This window comes from Telmatherina bonti, assembly GCF_933228915.1.
Source record: "Telmatherina bonti genome assembly, chromosome: 14".
NCBI lineage: Eukaryota > Metazoa > Chordata > Actinopteri > Atheriniformes > Telmatherinidae > Telmatherina > Telmatherina bonti.
In genome coordinates, this window is record NC_136612.1 from 28031455 (window position 1) to 28050951 (window position 19497).

The window sequence follows — 19497 nt, forward strand, 5'->3', positions numbered from 1 at the left end:
CCCCCACCCTCATCTGTTTGCAGGATGGTTCCAAACAGAGGCAGGTGAGGAAGAAAACTGTGTCCTTCAGCTCAATGCCAAGTGACCGTAAGATCAACAGCACAGCTGCTTGCATGGCCTTTATGATGGAGGGTTGCGAGATGAAGAAGGTGCGCTCCAATTCACGCATGTACAACCGCTACTTCCTGCTTGATCCGGACATGCACTGGCTCCGTTGGGAGCCATCCAAGAAGGATTCGGAGAAGGCCAAACTGGAAATCAAGAGCATTAAGGAGGTCCGTCTGGGAAAGAAAACTCCTGTCCTGCGCAGCAATGGTCTCTCAGATCAGTTCCCTGATGAATGCGCCTTTTCAATCATCTATGGAGATAACTATGAATCCTTGGATTTGGTGGCTAGTACAGCAGATGTTGTCAGCACATGGGTTATGGGTCTAAGATATTTGGTGTCTTATGGTCGCCACACCGTGGACATGGTGGATCCAAGTCAACCAAGCCTGCGAACATCTTGGATTGGCTCAGTGTTTGAGCTGGCAGATATAGAAAAAGACGGACACATAGACCTCTTCAGAGCCACTCAGATAATCAAAGGGCTCAATCCTGGAATGAAAGAGTCTAGGATAGAGCTGAAGTTCAAGGAACTACAGAAAGCTAAAGACCAATATGGAGAAGCAATTAATATGGATACATTTGTGGAGGCCTATTGTGAGCTCTGCACGAGACCAGAAATTTTCTTCCTGCTGGTTCAGTTCTCTAGTAACAAAGAATATCTGGACAGCAAAGATCTGATGCTGTTCGTAGAGGTGGAGCAAGGTGTGGAGGGAGTATCAGAAGAAATGTGCAGGGATATTGTTCAAAAATATGAGCCATCTGCTGAGGGCAGAGAAAGGGGCTACCTCTCTATTGATGGTTTTACTCACTACCTCCTGTCCTCTGAATGCCACATTTTTGACCCCCAGCACAAACGTGTATGCCAAGACATGACCCAGCCTCTCTCCCACTATTACATCAACTCCTCACATAATGCCTCCCTTCTGGATGACCATATCTGGGGTTCATCGGACATCAGCAGCTACATTCGAGCTCTAAGGATGGGATGTCGCAGCATTGAGGTCATAGTATGGGATGGCCCTGACAATGAACCAGTGGTGTATGTTGGTAGTTCTGTGGCCTCACAACTAGCTTTCTCTAAAGTCATGGATATCATCAACCAGTATGCTTTTGAAAGCTCTGAGTATCCCCTGATCCTCTGCTTGGTAACCCACTGCTGTATCCCCCAGCAAAGGGTCATGGCACAACACATGAAGAAGATTCTTGGAGACAAACTGCATGTTGAATCTCCCAACAAAGAGGACAACTACCTACCTTCTCCTGAGAAACTTAAAGGTAAAATCTTGCTAAAAAGTAAAAAACTGCCACCCAGCTGCACTGATGCTGAGGGGGATGTGACAGATGAGGAAGAGGGTCTGGAAATGTCCCGCAGAGTTGGAGGTGATGAGAAGGACCAGCTGAATGGCTTGGGCTGCAAGAGACTGCGACTGTCCAGGGAGCTGTCTGACCTTGTATCTCTCTGCAAGTCAGTACAGTTCAGGGACTTTGAGATCTCTAAGAGGGACCAAAAATATTGGGAGATATGCTCCTTTAATGAGGTTGATGCAAACCGATTTGCCAATGAGTTCCCAGAAGAATTTGTCTGTTATAACAAGCGCTTCCTCTCAAGAGTATACCCCACGCCAATGAGGATTGATGCCAGCAACATGAACCCCCAGGATTTTTGGAAGTGTGGGTGTCAGATTGTGGCCATGAACTACCAGACACCGGGCCTGATGATGGATCTTAACCTAGGCTGGTTCAGACAGAATGGCAACTGTGGATATGTTTTACGACCAGCTATCATGAGGGAGGAAGTGTCCTATTTTAGTGCCAATGCTCGTGACTCCCTGCCAGGAGTGTCTGCACAGCTTCTTCACATCAAGGTCATCAGTGGGCAGAATCTGCCCAAGCCTCGTGGGTCTGCTGCTAAGGGTGATGTAGTGGAGCCCTATATATATGTAGAGATCCATGGCATACCAGCTGACTGTGCTGAGCAAAGAACCAAGACTGTGTCCCAGAATGGAGACAATCCGATTTTCGATGAGAGTTTTGAGTTCCAGATCAATTTACCAGAACTTGCAGTTTTACGCTTTGTGGTTCTGGATGACGACTACATCGGAGATGAGTTCATTGGCCAGTACACCATTCCATTTGAGTGCCTACAGCCAGGCTACAGACACCTCCCCTTGCAGTCTCTAACAGGGGAGTTTCTACCCAATACCACCCTTTTTGTCCATGTAGCCATCACCAACAGGCGGGGTGGTGGAAAGGCACATAAGAGGGGTATATCTGTGAGGAAAGGTCGGAAGGCTCGGGAGTACACCACCACTAAAACTACGGGGATTAAAGTGGTGGACGAGCTCTTCAGGGCTTCCACGCAGCCCCTCAGGGAAGCTACGGACCTCAGAGAAAATGTGCAGGTTAGTACATTCTGACAATTTATTTAAACTGTGATGTTGGTGACCAGTTCAGGGTGTATCCTGCCTCTCTGCTGGGATAGGCTCCAGCTCCCCATGACCTTGATTTAGACTAAGCTTTGTATTTTGTGTTAGTTTAGTCTGACCTTGGATGATGGGGCATTTACAGCATAATAATGAAAGAAAATATAATAGATATTTCTTTGAGTCCAATAAACATAGTACAATTGGGGGTGGCAACATTCTTTCATTCCGAGTTTGCTGTCATACGGTACCTAATCAAGCAAACCCTTTACATAATGTATTATCGTTTGTCAGAGATGGCACTCTATGAAGAATTACAGAAAGAGAGGACAAGGCAGACCACAAAAAAGAAAAGGGGTGGTGTGAATGCCCCCTAAAAGACTGCATTGCTTATCAGTAGTGATATATTGATTGAATCAGATACAAATGTATTAATTAAGAGAAAAAATGCCATAATCCCTCTTATCCTCATGAGCTTAGAGAACTCAACAGGACAAAAAATGGTCCAAGTCAGACTTAACAGTCAGATAAGTCAGATTTAAAGACACCTCTAAAGCTGTTGCACTAGATTAGACATCAACAACTGAAAGAACAATGTCATGAATCCTGTTTCTACTGGAAACTATTACATTTTCAGAATACTAATGAAATCATCAGATGGGAATTAAAGGACTACATGGTTAAACAGAGCTCATTCATGCAGTTGCCATCATCATATTGTAAAACCTTCACCATTATGTGTGTTTACATTTAGCTGTTATAGCTTATGCTTTTGCTTAAACTGAGGAACTGATTCAGATTAAGTGTGTGGTCCTTTGAGGACATAGCAATATACAATATATGTGTTTGTTTATGTACTCAGAGCATGACTATAAGCAGGCGCTTGTGCCCATTGCAGTGTTCCTGATAATAGACTTCATGATAGATTCTAAATGATTTCAGTGTTTCAACATAGGGTAAATGTTTATTTTAAAAAGATCATATTGTGTGCATCGAGAAACATTGTTTAAATACAGTGTTAAGGCAAAAAAAAAGCTAAATCATAAAAAGGAATTCATCCTTGAGATAACAAAAGCCCTCCTATTAAAAGTTCAGACACGAAAAGGCAATTAGATTACTTTCGTCATCCTAAATCTGATTTGTTTATGACTGAACTAATTTCTTCTTTGTATGTGATGGAGACTTGTCATTAATTGCGCTCTATTAGTATTGTAGAAAAAAAGGCAGTAAAGTAAAATTGCTGTCCAATTATGAGGTTTATGAATAGTGTAATCATTAATGAGGGGCATTTACTGCTCAGACAAGAGGACGGGGTTGCTAGGCACTTAGCAAAGGTCTTAAATATTCCTCTACATGAACTAAGATTTGTAACTATGGCATATATTTGGCTAATGACTAACTGCAACACTCTCTGTGCACACTTCATCTTTTTGGTGATAGGTTTGATTGAAAACTTTTCTCAATCCGCAAGTTTTGACAAAGAAAAAAACAGCAAACTTGTTTTTTTCAGCTTTAGTTTTTCATTAATTGACTTTTTTTTTTCTTGTAAAATCTGACATGTTGAGATAGTTCTAGTAACATGTTTCAGCTTGTAAGGCGCTCTTTTCGTTTGTAGATTTGTGTAAGTAAAAGAATGACAAAAAAGGATTAATTCATGTCAGTTGTTCTTATTGGGCCTTCAACATTTTAGAACCCAAGGATTTAGGTTTGAAAAAAGACTGTGCCAAAAACGGACAACTTGTCGACCTTTCCCAAAATGTTTGTACCGAAACTTTTAATTTTGCACTTGGTCTTGAGTCAGGATTTGAAGGTGACTGTGTCTGTGGTGTCTCGGATGTAAAGTGGAGGAGCAGTATCCCTTCTTGTTTGGTTCTTGTCATGGGTTTTATATTGGTAGATAACTTCATATATCTACCTGCCCAAGAAATTATGGTAATAGGTAGTATACCGATTTTATAATTAATTATAATCTCAATTTTCCTGGTTCAATTTGATCCTTTTCATAGCTTAATATCTTTTTGTATGGCCAGAAGGCTTGACAGTATTAAAAATGCATTGCTGACTTGCATAAAAAGACAATCAAATACAAGCTTTTCTCCAGGGGCTGCACATTAGACTTACTAGTTTATGTATCAAGGCCATAAATACATAAACAAAGTCATCCTGTGTTTCCTCGGCATGCAGTAACCTCACCCTAATGGTACCACAAACAAACGACAGACCAAACTTATTAGCAAAGAAGTAATTAAATGTCCTCTGGCTTGCTGTCAAGCATATAGCAGAAATAGGGATTCTCTACTGAGGAGGATCCTTTAAACTTTCTAAAACCCGGCACAGAGAAATACTTTTATGTTAAGAAGTGAAACCAGTCATTCCGATTGTTGTAGAAACATGATCAAATTAAAGCCTTGGAGAAGGTAGAATCAATATTATTTCTTTTGTAAAAAAAAAACAAAAAAAAACAAACTATTAGAAAACCTGATTATTATTACCAATTAAAGATAATATCACATAAACCAGAGATTATAATAATCTTTACCATTATTATAGGTTTCCCTTTTTTGAATCATTTAAAATGTTTCACTCCAGCAGGTCATAATGTCAACCTAAATGCCAATTGCCATCAGTCAGCATTAAAAATGATGAATAAGACTGGAAATATCAGTCAGCTCTGCATATTTGACACAGACTAATTAAACGTCATTACTTCTGTAAAACTCCAACAAACTAACTAAAGCTAAATTTGGAATTAATCACAGTCCTTCCACGTGTCAGAGATAAGACTCTAATCTCTGCCATAATTCATCTTTCATAACAAATGGATTCAGAGTCTAATCTGTGGGTCCGTATGAAAAATGTCGGCAGGTGATTGAATATGAGTGTGTGGTAACCTGATCAAATAACGCTGGCAGCGCTAACCACCCACAAAGCGTCATTTTCCTCAGGTTTGAAATGTAAATTTGTCGTTTTGAAATGAAGATAAAAGTTCATGAAATAAATTAACGTGGTGAAGTTGAGAGGGATGCTAAAACATAAATGAATGGAGGTGTTTGTAGAATAAGGCACATCCCTTTTAAATGTAAAAATAAAGGGCAGCTGTGAAGGCTTTGTAGAGCCAGCTGCGTGGATCATGGTGTCCTGGATCTGTAGGCCCCTGAAGGGGCAGCAAAATGACCAACACTCGGCAAAGCAACAGATCTAAAAGCTTTATAACTCCTGACTTCCCTGTCTGAATGCCAAGAATAGTCTTGTGTACTTATTGCCACTAAACTAAAACTAGACATGAGGGCATACAGCCATAGCTGTGAAGCTGTGCACACACACCCACACACACATAGGCACACATGCTCTTTAGAAATTGCAGTCATTATTTCACCCCACTAAACTCTTTTAAGACTTCTTTTTTTCCTCCAACTGCAAGCTTCCATGAAATCTGCTCTGAATAATGGAAGAAAGCAATGCGGATTTGACTATTATACAGACTGAATCCATGATCGCTGACAAATCAGATAAGATAGGATGCCATGTTTTATATGCAGCTCGAGACAGTAGATTAATTGTTTCTGCAAGAGCTTGGGCGCCCAGTGATCCTTCGAAAGTTTAGAGTTGGACGAGTGATGCGTTCAAGGAGTTTCTGACTTTTTTGGCAAAACGCTTCGATGACATTGTCAACATATTGATGCTGTGTGCCGAAAGCATGAGAGACACGCACAGACAGAAGCAGAAAAAGCAACCGGGAGCTGGCCAAACAGAAACAAAAGCAGTCTTGTAACCAGACACGAAGCTCTCATTTGGGGAATGTTGGAAGAGGAATAAAGTGGGGGAAGGGAGTAATTAAAAACACAAGCCTCTCATTGAGTTTTGTAACACACTGACTTGGAAACAGAATCAAAAAAACATGTATGCATGTGGTCCCTGACACACATGCAAGGAATTATACAAAGCTTGCTAATAACTTCAGCTTAGACCACACTGAGACATAAAGGCATGCAGGCACACATGGTTCATGCACATGCACAGCTCATCACACATGGGGTTTTTAATCCAGAGCCTCAGAGCTGTCCCGCTTCCTCCATTGTAGCATTGTGTAGTAGTGTATGAGGCTTCGCATACAGATGCCGTGCTCCATGGCCACTCTCTTTGTCTACAGGAAGGTTGAGCTTCGCAGTAACAGCACATCCTCTAAGGTATGAGGATTTTTCTGCAGGCCTGGGGTATAGCCCGGGGAGACAGCTGGTTCTCACACCACATAATGCGGTGTGGACTTATTCCCCCGCACTCTCTCAATTGCTTTTTTCTCCCCACCTTCTACATTGTTTCTCAGTAACTCTCTCGCACTGTACCAGAAATGTGCACCTCTAGTATTTCTCATTATGAGCCTCACTTCATGTCCTCATACATCAGCACACACTTTCTTGGCCCCTTTAACCGTCCCTTCATCACTGTACTGATGCATGCTACTACCGTTAGGATTTGGTTGCATAAATTCCCTTGCTGGCAGAAAAATCAAACACTGCGAGAAGCAGTTGTCTTTTCACAAGAGCTTTTGAGACTTTGAAGCAAGACGTGCAACTGTGGGCTAGAAAGCACGCTGGCAGAGGAACTGTGAGGAGTGAAACACAGGGTGAGTTGTGCTTGGAGCACAGTCTAGGAGGAGGATGGATTTAGGTGAACAAACTGTTGCTGAACATGTCTTGAGGTGTAAATGCTTATGTAAGACTCATGATTTAAAAGATGTTAGCCAGAGAGGGAATACAACGGCACGACTTTTTTAGCTGCCTTTTTAGCTTAAATCTGTCCAGCACTTAAAGTTCAGTGCAAGCGCTTACAAAAATGTAGTTGAAAAGAAGTAGAAAAAAAGCTCTGAAATTGATATTCAGGATGTAAATGAAGGACTTTGTACAAAAGGGGGCGCATGAGGTTCAAATGAATGGAGCCAAATAAGATTTGCTCTTGAAATTTGATTTATTAACAGGGCATGTTGAGACTTCATTTTCTCCATTTAATTAGCAGGGATCTTCACTTTTCAGTGGTCCCTTTGTTGCTTTCTGTTTTTGCTTGAACATTTTAAGGTTTGATATTTGCAGTTAGCGCAAAGTTATTTAGCGGAATTACCATGATAACAGGAGAAACTGAGAAAGAAATGATCTAGCGACTGACTACAGTATATATAGCACCTCCTGGCTCTGGTCAGAAGCCGTTGATGAATGAGCATGCTGGCATTATGTGAAGTGCATGGCTTTACCGTCACCAAGACAAACACTTCACTCCTATCTTATCTTGCTATTGGTCAGATGGGAGTATCACAGCTCCTCCTCATTAAATCTCCTCTCTCAAGGTCATCTATAAGAAGAGGCTGCAAAGTTTTCCATTCCATTACCACCAAAATCTCTTTATCTGCCAAGAACAGTATCTCTGCAGAAATGTGCCTTTTGTTTGACAATTATTTTTCTTTAAATTCACTGTTACAGAAACACGTTTACGTGGCAGCCAACAGCAACTCGGAGCAAAATAGCAAAGAAAGATCAATACGGTGCTTTTTCAGTGGTGCTTACCGGAGCATCTAAATAATGTCTGTGTGTTTTTTGCTCTCCAGAATGCCATGGTTTCCTTCAAGGAGCTTTGTGGACTGACTCCTGCAGCCAACATGAAGCAGTGCATCCTGACTGTGTCTACCTGGCTGATGAACAGTGAGCGATCACTGAGGGTAATGGTGGACCTGAGCGAGACTTACCCCACAATGGAAGCTCAGGGTCCTGTGCCTGAGCTATTACGCAAAGTGCTCAACGCCTATGACATGGTAAATAAACTACCAGCACACTCAGGAATGAATGGGTCCCAGATTTTTCTGGTCAGACAAACCGACATGGTAATACTACAGAATAACATTTCTTATTAGTCTAATTTCCTATGATTACACACTCTTTGGAGCATTTTAGATGTTCTTTATGTTAGACATCCTTTTTTATAGCTTATAATATAACTAGAAATCTACCTCGGTAAAGATCAAACATGCGCAGGAAAAATAAACACCAAATAGACTCTAAACCACAAACCAGATAAACAAGTTACTCTATGCTTTTGCCAGATTGCTTTAGATTTGATTCAAGTGTTCAAACATCTGGATGAGACGAGTACACAGCTTCTAAACACAACCCAAACCACCAAAGTGATCTGTCAAAGTGTCAGGCTGCATCTTTTTATCCTGTACATTCCCATCCTTCTCCATTCTCTCTCATCTCTAAGAGAAGCATTGCTTTTTTCACTATTTGACATTGGCATGGCCCAAGAGGGGTGGGAGGATGGTAATTAGTTATCACCTGCTGTTTTTACTCCCATCCTCATCCCCCTTGTGAGGCCTGGTGGGAGCCACTGAAGTGGGTTGACTAGCAGGTTGCAGCATCCATGCTGTTCAGGTCATCTATATTCAAGTTCCCACCAAAAATGTACTCATGGCCTTCATGATGTCGTAGTCTGAGAAACTCTTCTTCAAAATTGTTCATGCTTGTAAGAAATTGTCTTTGCTAGTTGTTCCAGTTTGATCCCAAAAATGTGATAATTATTTGTTTTGTTACTGTGTGTGTTGTAGGTGAGCAGTTTTTGAGATAAAAACAATAGTGTGAGGAGTTAATAAAAGGTTTTATGTAAAAACAATCTTGCAAAAACTCAAGTCAGTTATTTCTTGGGTCACTTTATTTAACAGAAACAAACACAAAGTGATTGATTTGCAAGGTCATACTCTGACCAGCTGCATTATATTTAGAAAATATAAACAAATCAAGTACTCATTACCAGCAACACACTCAGAAAATTGGGAAAGAGGCAAACCGATGCAGATCAGTTTATAAAAGATGTAGTGCACCCCTGAAAGACTCTGCAGTCCTCAGATGAGGTTGTCTGTATTGATTATAAGGGAGTCTTTCCAAGGATGGAGAGGTTTTCACTCATCATTTTGTGCTATTGACCTGTTAGAAAAAAAAAAAAAAAAAAGTTCCTCATTGCAGTAGTGGAAAGTATCCATGACTTGCAAATGTATGAAGATCCCACAGATCCAGAGGTATATATTGGAGAGACATATACTACCATAATGGAAATGTCTTTTCCCCAGATGTCCACATATATTTCAGCAGCAAAAAGCCAGACCTCCTAATGCAGAACTTAAAACACTATAAGCTCCCTGGGAAAATATGTAGCTCATTATGAGAGGGAATATAGGAAAGCGCCTGAAAAGTATCTGAAATCTTGTATTTATCAAGAATTTATACAGATCCCTCTTAGAAACGGTAATGAACTGGTTAAAGTAGAATTAAAAGACTTACAGTGTAATAAAAATGAATCTAGCTATTTCTTTTTTTTTTTTTTTACTAGCATAATGTGGTTTTGTTTAACCTTTCTGCATGCATTGAAATCACTCGGTATCATTATCTTTGCAGATGTCTTGGCTAAAGAGCTCAAACTCACCAACAAATTAAACCTTTAAGTTATTACATTATATACAAACTTCCCAACTTTTTTTTTTTTTTTTTTACCCTATGGTCCTTTTTGATGCTTCCTGTTTGACGGTTGGGCCATCAAACCGTGTGTGTTTTTGTTCTCGAAGATTGGGCTGCTGCCATACTTTGCTGATGAACAGGAGACCCACTGTGGATGTGTGTATGTGTGTGTGTGTGTGTGTGAGGGAGAGCGAGAGAGGAATGGGGAGAGAAACCTTATGACTTCACGGCCGCATGGCTGCCAACACCAGGCCATTTACTCTAGAATATCAGTGTGAAGTCTGTGTCCTCAGTAACCCATATGTGGGTTGGAGCCAGCAGACGTAATGGCCCTGCTCTAAACAAAACATCAATGGAACTCTGTTTCCAGAGGTCAAGCTAGTGGCGCTCTCAGCTAGCCATATGTGTTTATAAATGCACATAGAAGCTGCATATTTTGCATTTTTAGATTTTATCATCAGTTGTCGCTTCAGCTCATTGTGCACGCAGAATTTAGTTCTTTTGTTTATTCATGGACGGTGAAGCACAGCAGAGTACTGTGTCCTTGTATTTAATGTGGAAAAAACATCACTTACCTTGATTTTTAGTGAGTTCATCTCACTGTGTGCCTTCCTGAAGACCAGAGTATAGTGGCGGATCAACGTAAACTCCCATACATGCTATTTCTATGACTCAAGTGTGTGGTTTACTGAGTAGTGCTTGCTTATTCTAGAGATGTAAGATGATAAAGGTTCTGCATGCTTTTCTGACATTTTTAGCTTTAAGTGATGTCTCAACAAGAAAACTGTTGAAATTAAGTTCACTTCCCAAAACTATGCTCAGATCAGTTCTCATAAGAAGAGGAAAACATAGACATTCACATGCACACACTCATTTACACAGTATGACAGTCCACTTCCTGTCTCCCACAGGAGCGTGAAACTTCATTATCCGCCTCCTCAACGCTTTAGCTCTGGTCCAGCTGCTCCTCATCAGCCCTGTTGGATGATGTTAAAGGATCACACTGAAAATAGTCTAGTCAGATGCTAAATTCGAAATGAAAATGCATCTTTACCAGCTTTGTCACCTCGTTGTACCAGTGAATATGTGATCTTAATACAGATATTCACTGTCAGAATGAATTATGTGATCTGTGCACTTATACATTGTACACATGGTGAAAATAAAGAGCAGCAATCATGATAATTCAATATTTGTACAGTTCATTTCTTAGCTATTGAACAACTTTTTCACTAGAAGGATGAAACCAGACAGAGGCCATGTGATTGAGGACAAAGCTGAAGGACAGATACAAAGAAAAAATAGAAACAAATAGTAGCAACAATGTCCCCATGAAATGTCAAAAGTTACTGTAGAATATAATATAAACAAACTCAAAATGGTTAACAAACAATAACAGATGATATAATAACTCTACAAGAGAGGTATGTAAAGGGAAATGCAAAAATCATGTTGTCCAAAAAGTATTGGATTAATGTTCAATGAATCTCCTGTGTTTATTCATGTGCATATATTGAGAGTAGTATTACATCATAAAAATATTAGACTGCTCAGTGATTCTTCTAATCTAGGTCACCATTGTACGTTGTACTGACATAAAACACAAAGAAAATCTACAAACTAGTTTGTGTGCACACAAATTACCTTGAAATGATCTGCTTCCTCTGATTGGGATCCTACAACAGCTAGTGTAATTGTGAAAGCTTTTACGTGGCAACAATGATGCCTTGATTGGACTTAAGCCTAATTATTACTGTGGCTGTGTTCAGTGCAACTTTGAGCTCAACCCAGATCTTTCTAAATAAACCCCAGCTGATGAAATCAGATCAGTTGATGCCTAACAATCTGGAAAAGAAAGAAAAATGTGGAATTTTACTGTGTTTTTATTTTTGTTTTTAGGTTATTTGTTTGTATATACTGTCCAAGGAAGGTCTGTTTTGTTTAGTTTGGCCTCGACTGAAAGCTTTTAGATGATGACATTAATGTCGGACTGATAATTAACTTAAAGTCCTTTTTGTCTTTCAGATGATCCAAACCAGCAAAACACTGATTGAGTCAGCTGATGTCGTGTACTCTAAGCTCACACAAGCACAACGTTCAGGTATGTGACGCCATAAGATGAATGAGGCCTGTTCTCCCAAAGGTTCTAAAAATATGTTGTGTAATGAAGAAAAGCAGAAGATGGCAGATTTTGTTGCTACTGTGAAGAGACAGACTACAATTCAGAGAGAAGATGTGCATCAGCCATAACTCTTACTGGCTCATTTTCTACATTTAAAACCATAAGGAAGCCATAAACTCTCCTTCTGGATGATCAACGCGTTCTCCTCTCTCGCTTAAAGATCCAAAATGAATCACTTGTACAAATGCGCTTCTGCTGCCTTTCACATATTGCATGTTGTGTTCTTCACCCTGAGAAGATGAGTATGGTTTATCTACACCCACAGCATCTCCATCAACATCAACTGCAGCGGCTGCTGTCAATAGAGCGGGCAATCGTCTGTGACGCACAGAGTAGTTATGGGCAGTGGGCAGGTGAAAACCATCACCAAGCCGTGCAGACAAAGGGCTTCAGGGGATAGAGGACAGAGAGCGTAAACATCCTTTGAGAGGGGGAGGAAAAAATGAAAGGGTTTGACAGGCTGTGGAGGAAGTGGGGAGTGGGGGATAGCAGAAGGAAGAGTAAAGGATGGAATTAAAGCAGCGTTTAATCACTGATTTTTTTCTCATTCTACAAAGAAAAGAAGGTGCTTAACGTGAGAGGTCCAGCATTTCAGGAGAGAGGATAAAATCAACCAAATGATCATTAGTAGAGAAATGACTTCAAATCTAGAAATCCTGTGGCTTGTCCTTTCAAGCCTCTTTTACATTCAGCCCTAATTTTTTCTTCATTTGCCATGCTCCTCTACTATGCAGCAAGTGCCACTGCTGAAGAGCTCCTCAAATTGGAGCTCATGGTTTGCATACTGACATCTTCATTTTGCATGTCATATTCTACTGCTAAAGCAACTAAATTCATATGTGTGCCTCCAGACTTATGCCGATTATACATGTTAACATGGGGAATTATATGCATGTCCTCTGTTGTGTATTTTGTGTTTGGTAACTGGGGGCTCACTCAATGGCACATGCCAGCCCAGTATCCTGCCAAGTAAGTCCCTTTACTCCTTATTCCAGTCCCCTATGCCCAGCTTTACTCCCTGGTATCACACGAAGGCTTCGCTCCCTACAGCACAGCAAGCCAATCTGACATTCATGCTGTGCAGTTAGCCAGGGATGTAGGTTAAAGGATGGGGCTTCAGTCACAGAGATGTCCTGTGTATCCAAGGTTTCCCAGCCCGGAGCAAAGCGTCTTCAAAGGCGATGACTGCAGAGTTAAGCAGAACTTAAATCCCATCAGAGTCACAGCGACACTCACAGCAGTGTCTGTGGTTGGATACCTGAGGCTGATGCTTCACTTGCTGCTGCTGTCAGGTGAAAGACCTGCATGTTAGGCCACGATTTCCCTAAATTCATCACACAACTGAGCTCATCTGAAGCAGGTATATATGTTTTAAAATTTGGAGCCTTTACCAAAGGAGCAGGAAGACAATGCTTGGATTCCAAAGTGAAGACATAGAAGTTCATCGATTTGGAGCTACAGTGGTTTTTACTTAAATAAAAAGAATGATAAACATGACTTGCAGGTTGCAGTAAAAAGCCCTGAGGGGCCTCAGCTGCATGCGAAACATAGCACTTACCCCATTGCCCGCTGTTACTCCCCCCAGCCCCCCAGCACTGAAACACACGTCTCAATTCAAGCCACTGCCATTCTCAAATATGGTCCACTTTACATGACTTCCATCTCTGCCTAACAGTGCTTTCAGGCATTTGTTGTCATTTTGATAGCAATAAGTCAGGCAGAAAAACGGAAGGGAAAAATTGAATGCACAAATGGTTTCCTTTTCCCTGACATAATGTGGCATTACAGCAGGCTGACAGAGAAACAGGAGCCCCACGACTGTTCACCAAAACTCACTTACTCTGCCTGTTATGTGTAAGAATATCTATGTAGTACATCCCGCTGCCTCAAGCCAAAATTGGGAAATAGAACTTTTAAACTTTAAATTAAATTTAACCCTGCTTGCCTGAGGAGGGGGGGGGGGAGTAAAGAAGATGGACTGGCTCAAAATACAGAACACGCTGAGTCTAATAGTCTATGTGTCGTTTCACTGTTTCACTTCAGAACAGCCAAGACGTTGCTTTGCTTCTTGCTTATCCATGATCATTCCATGTAAAACATTAAACCCCAAATTCTGACAGGTCTCACGTTAAAATGACAAATAAATATGAGTTCATTCTGCATCTGTTTTAACAATGTGATGAAAATGTTTCCACATAAGAAAAGCACATGATGTAGAAATTGTAATGCTTGCGTCTGCTTCTGTGAGTCAACATTTTTAGAGGTGCTATAATGATCAACATGCATTTATAAACTAATTACTCACTGGTATTTACATAGACACTTCTCACCCACTTCTCCACTCTGTGTGCTTTTCGTCCCATCCATCTGCTTCCTGTCTTTTCCCGTCCATAAACACATCTATATGGCAATATGATCACATTCTCTGTAGCCTGATGGGAAAAAGTAGATCAGTTTTGTGCTGACACGCTGGAAAGCTGGGAGACTTTCCATGGGAGACATGAAAAAAGAATATAGGTGAAAATGTGATGAACAGAGATGCTGAGAACATGAAGATACCTTAGTTTTAAATTCATACGCAAAGCCATTAGATGACCTGCCTGTAAGTGGAGCTGTAATTCAGCCTTCTCTCTCCAAATGGGTTTTCTCACTCGCTTGTCTTTCGTCTTTTTTTTTTTTTTTTTTTTTTTTTTTTTTTACGTCTGTTTCAGTTGATTATAAGCATTTCTTAGCCTCTGGAGACAAAAAAAAAAAAACCAAAAAACAAAGAACATTGTGTTTCATCTAACCCACATCGGTTTGGTGTCGGGAAATGGACAAGAACTGCATGCACACCTCATGAAAAAGCCTAAATGCAGGTGGAGAATCAGAGAGAAGCAAATGAAGCAAGAGGTGGCGGGTTTGCTCAGAGCTGAGGGTTTTATTAAATTAGTTTATGAGACGGGCAGAGAGGTGCTTGTAGAGGACAGGCTGTCAGCATGTCGGAGGGAACATGGGATGGGCCTGTGAGTTTGTCTGCTTCAACTAAGCTTAATGTAGAGCCTGTGATTGGACGCGACACGTTTGCTCCAGGCATTAAAAAGTGTGCTGTGCTCATCAGCTAAATGCTGCTGCGACAAAGCCATAATCACAATGATGGCTGCGATCTGAGATGAGAGCCTTACCCTGAACTTTTACCTCCTACGTTTTTCATTTTATTAAAAGAGCAGGAAACCAGGAACAATAATCTGAGAACAGTTTGAGGTTTTTATAGTTCTTACTGCCTTACAGGCCTATTTTTTTTTTCCCTGTGCTCACTTATGCACAGTCATTGTTGCAGCTAATCAGTTTAATTTGGGCAGTGAAGCTTATGTGTTGATGAGGATGGAGAGGTGCTAGATGATTCCCCCTGGGCACTATTGGTGGCTCGCCATCACACACACACGGATAATGGAAGACCAGGAAAGCAGCTGGGATACACACTCTGGCGCCTCCAGATGCTACCAATGTGTTTTTGCACACGCTGATGCTTTATGTGTTTGCACAGATATCCATTCCGAGTGCAGAGGACCCATCTCCCTATTCTCATAAGTATAGTCTGATTTACAAGCTTCAGATGGGTTTTCTTATGTAAGGGTTTGCACGAGTTGTTTTCCTAAAAAGTATTTACTCTTTTAGAGCATAATGTGTGTCGGTTTCGTAGAATGTAATCATAAAGTGACTTCTGTGCCATAAAGAGGGATAGGACTGTATCCCCTGGGTCTGCTGGGTCAACATTTCCAGGATATCGTCTGGTTAACTAAATGAATTAACTCTGATAAGTGGTGTCACAACACTTGCTATGAACTCAGCAATTAGTCAGACAAAAATGTCCAACTTTGGATGTGTGCATTCAAGCAAAATAGGTGGAGTTAGCTCCAAAAGACCAACTACAATCAAGGATTCAAGGCCTCACAATGAGAACCACATACATTGTATACACATCTGGAAGCACGTGCATCTGCATTTCACTGCCGTCTTGGATGCGCAAAGTGTTAAATAAACAACTTGAAACTTGAAGAAAAAGAACAAACAAGAGGAATTGTATTATTTGTAGATAGTTGGGAGCAACATAACTGCTGCGGGAGCAGCTGAAATAAAGATGGATGAGGATCTGAATATGAAGTTACAGACATATTTCATAAAGATGAGTCACTGCACACTTGCTAATAAGCCTTAGGCCTTAGCAAAAATCTGGCAGGAAATCTTTTCTTGGTCAGTGGTGATTTTAACAAAGGGAAAAATTAGATACTAACACGTAAAAAAATCAATTAAAATAAGCCTCAGAGAAAGCACTCTGACTAGGAGAAATGTAAAAACAAAAGACACCATGTCACTGTTCACAAATCAGTTTGATTTAATCTGGAAGGAGGTGCTTTTAACTTCTCTCTTGAGCCCCGGGGATTTTAAGGGGGTTTGGGGGGATTTATGCTTGAAAGTGACATTCACAAAAAGAACCCATTATTTCTCTTCAATTATAAACCATCTTGGTATCAAAATAAAGCTAAAAATTAGATTTCCTCAGAGGTGAAACATCTCCGCTGATGCCTCTATGTTAAAGTATCAAAGGTAATGAAACAAACAAATGGGACCCACAGTGTCCCTAACAGCCTCGAGGTGCTTCAATCCCTCTTTCTTGATTTGATTTTTGGCAACTCTATTCTCATGAAAATCCAAAGGATGAAGACCGCCTCTTCCTTTTGTCCTCCATGGCTTTGTACAGTCATTGTTTTCCTCATCAGCAACTGGAGAATCCTATGCCTTGTTTGGAAAAATGACACTCAGCCTGTGCTCAGTCTGTATGAGTTGTGTTAAATGAATGAAACACTGATCTGTTCTGAGTCTCACTCTCACCACCTGTCATTTCTTTGTTTTGACCATTTCTTTTCATCACATCCTGTTTAGAGATTCTGTTTGATTCTGTTATTTACTACCTACTCCCTCTATGCTTGCAGCCCATAGCTGTTTTTTTCTTTGTTTTATTTTATTTTTTCTTTGTGCATCAGTAGCACAAGGCTCCTGCTACAGTACTAATTACAACGGCAAAACCTTCCCTGTGTGTGTTTTTGTCTGCACTTGTGTGGCTACTCAGAAGAGATATGTATTTCCCAAATCCTCCTTTCTAAGCACATCTCTCTCTCTCTCTCTCTCTCTCTCTCTCTCTCTGTCTCTCTTCCAACTTGTGAAGCATAACATAAGACCTTGTCTCTCTAGATTGTGCCATAGGGCCACATTCTGTTTTATTGGCTTAAATTTCGCAGCGTTTAAGTGACAGTAAGGAACAGCAGCTCTGTTACTGTTGGGAGAAGGTAAGACTTAATAATTACCAAATTAAATGCTTGAAGAGATTGTATTTCAACAAACTGCCTCCAGCTAATTTCATCTCTCTCTCTCTATCTGGCTGCCATGTCCTGTGACTGCAAACTTTCTTGGCTCAGCTCTGCACCCGCAGAAGCCCATTAACTACAACAGATTATATGATCAAATCTGTCCTAATCCCTGTTAATGAAACTTCCAGGGTCTGAAACAGTTATTCAGCTGAGCCTCTACATCATCTGTGTTTAGAAAATTAAAGAGGAACAGGGATCCTGGCTTCTTTTTTTTTTTTATCTAAGGGGTAGTCTTATTTGCACGGAGGAGGATGTTGGTTGTATTTCATGTGTTTGCATCTAGCAAGGGTCCCCATTAAAAACAGTCTAAAGGTTTCAATCTGAGGGAGACAATACACTGACAAAGCACAACATCCTTTACATTACAAATTATAAGTGCACCATTAAATATTTCTGGTAAATACATGTCACTGTTACCCTTGGAAAATCTCATTTAGGATGACTGGTTCTTGCTTTTAGGATGACTTATAAAAAGAAAAAGAAGAAGAAGAAAGGTTCCTTCTGGTCTGGGGTAGTCTCCTGCTTTCCAAGAAAATCAATTTGAGCTTCTCCGAAAAGCAGTCAGGTGCATGTTCCGTCCACTGCTTATGGGGAAGTGCTGAATGAATGACTGGAGATGAAGGCCCTTTTGTGAATTGTAGCGTTGAGCGATTCATCAGTCAAAGCGGAGGTGGCATAAGGTCGTCTGTCATTCACAAACCAGTTAAGACTTACAGGTAAAGAGGGAGGTTTATTTTCTTACAGCTTGAGGGGATTTGTACTGCCTGAGTTAAATGAAACCTTACCTAATGATGGTTAACTAGAGATTAGCCTGAACTCGTACCACTTTAGTCTTCTTTTATTTTTATGTGTGAGGTTTTAGTGGAATGTTTGTTTTTGATGACTATCCTGCACAGCGTTGCACTCCCAAGGTTGACTGTGACTCTCGAAGACGACATCTTAGCACTCCAGTTCAACTTTTGCCTGTACTGATATACGTTTATGTGTGTTTAGGGCTGGACTTTCATGAGGACCTGCATCGCATCGGAGCCAAGGAGGGTCTAAAGGGCCGCAAACTTCAGAAGGCCATGGAGAGCTATGCTTGGAACATCACTGTGCTTAAAGTGAGTTGTTTCCACTACATCCATAGTTGCATATTAGCCCATTTTTTTCTCGTAAAGGTCAGATTATAACTGACTGATATGGATTTAGGAGCTTATGGTGAAGACTACAACCAGCTGGACAAGCAATCCTAGACAGTGTTGCGGAGATTTAACAACACAATGTCTTAAAAAGCTTCCTCAGCTAATTGTATTTCTCTCTACTCTAATCCCTAAATCTCCTAAGTAATTAGTGTTGCTTCAAGCCTTGTTTTATTCATTTGCTCATTTTACTATCTTGACAAGACATGATAGGATTGTTCACACTTGTTGGTAGATGCACAACACAATGTGTACACACTAGAGCCCATAGTCATGCCCCTAAGATGATGCTCAGCGAAATGATGCTGAACTTTTTTTTTTTCATGCTAGTCTTTTCCTGCCTCATGACACAAGAGATAAGGCTTCCCAAAGCTCCCAACTTATTGCCTTTACTGAATACTGGTGCATCGCAGCAGGCTTGGCTAAATATGGACAGGAGATACAGGATATTGTTATCTCATCTTAACACCTTGGCACATTCACCGCAGACCAAAGAAGGTCCCAAGGTTTAGCTCTATACTTGAATGTCAGGAGATGAAATTATTAAGGTCTAAGCCACTTTTGTGGTCTTTTTTACCAAAGAGAAAATAGAAAAAGTTGAAAATAAAAATACACTTCATTGTTTTCAGTTTGCCCGCGACCCTTAATCAGTCTAAGCAGTTTTGAGAATAAATGAATAAATGAATGAATGTTTTCAGTCTG

General features: G+C 40.6%; 1 protein-coding gene across 1 annotated transcript in view; it reads left to right on the plus strand.

Annotated features, from left to right (window-relative positions):
• LOC306765283 (inactive phospholipase C-like protein 2) overlaps positions 1–19497 on the plus strand; it is a 60547-nt gene that overhangs the window by 36697 nt on the left and 4353 nt on the right. The window contains exons 2-5 of the mRNA XM_079252690.1: positions 24–2510; positions 8128–8331; positions 12050–12125; positions 18608–18717. Of these exons, the coding sequence (XP_079108816.1) occupies positions 24–2510; positions 8128–8331; positions 12050–12125; positions 18608–18717 (2877 nt within the window). The remainder of the gene's footprint in view (positions 1–23; positions 2511–8127; positions 8332–12049; positions 12126–18607; positions 18718–19497) is intronic.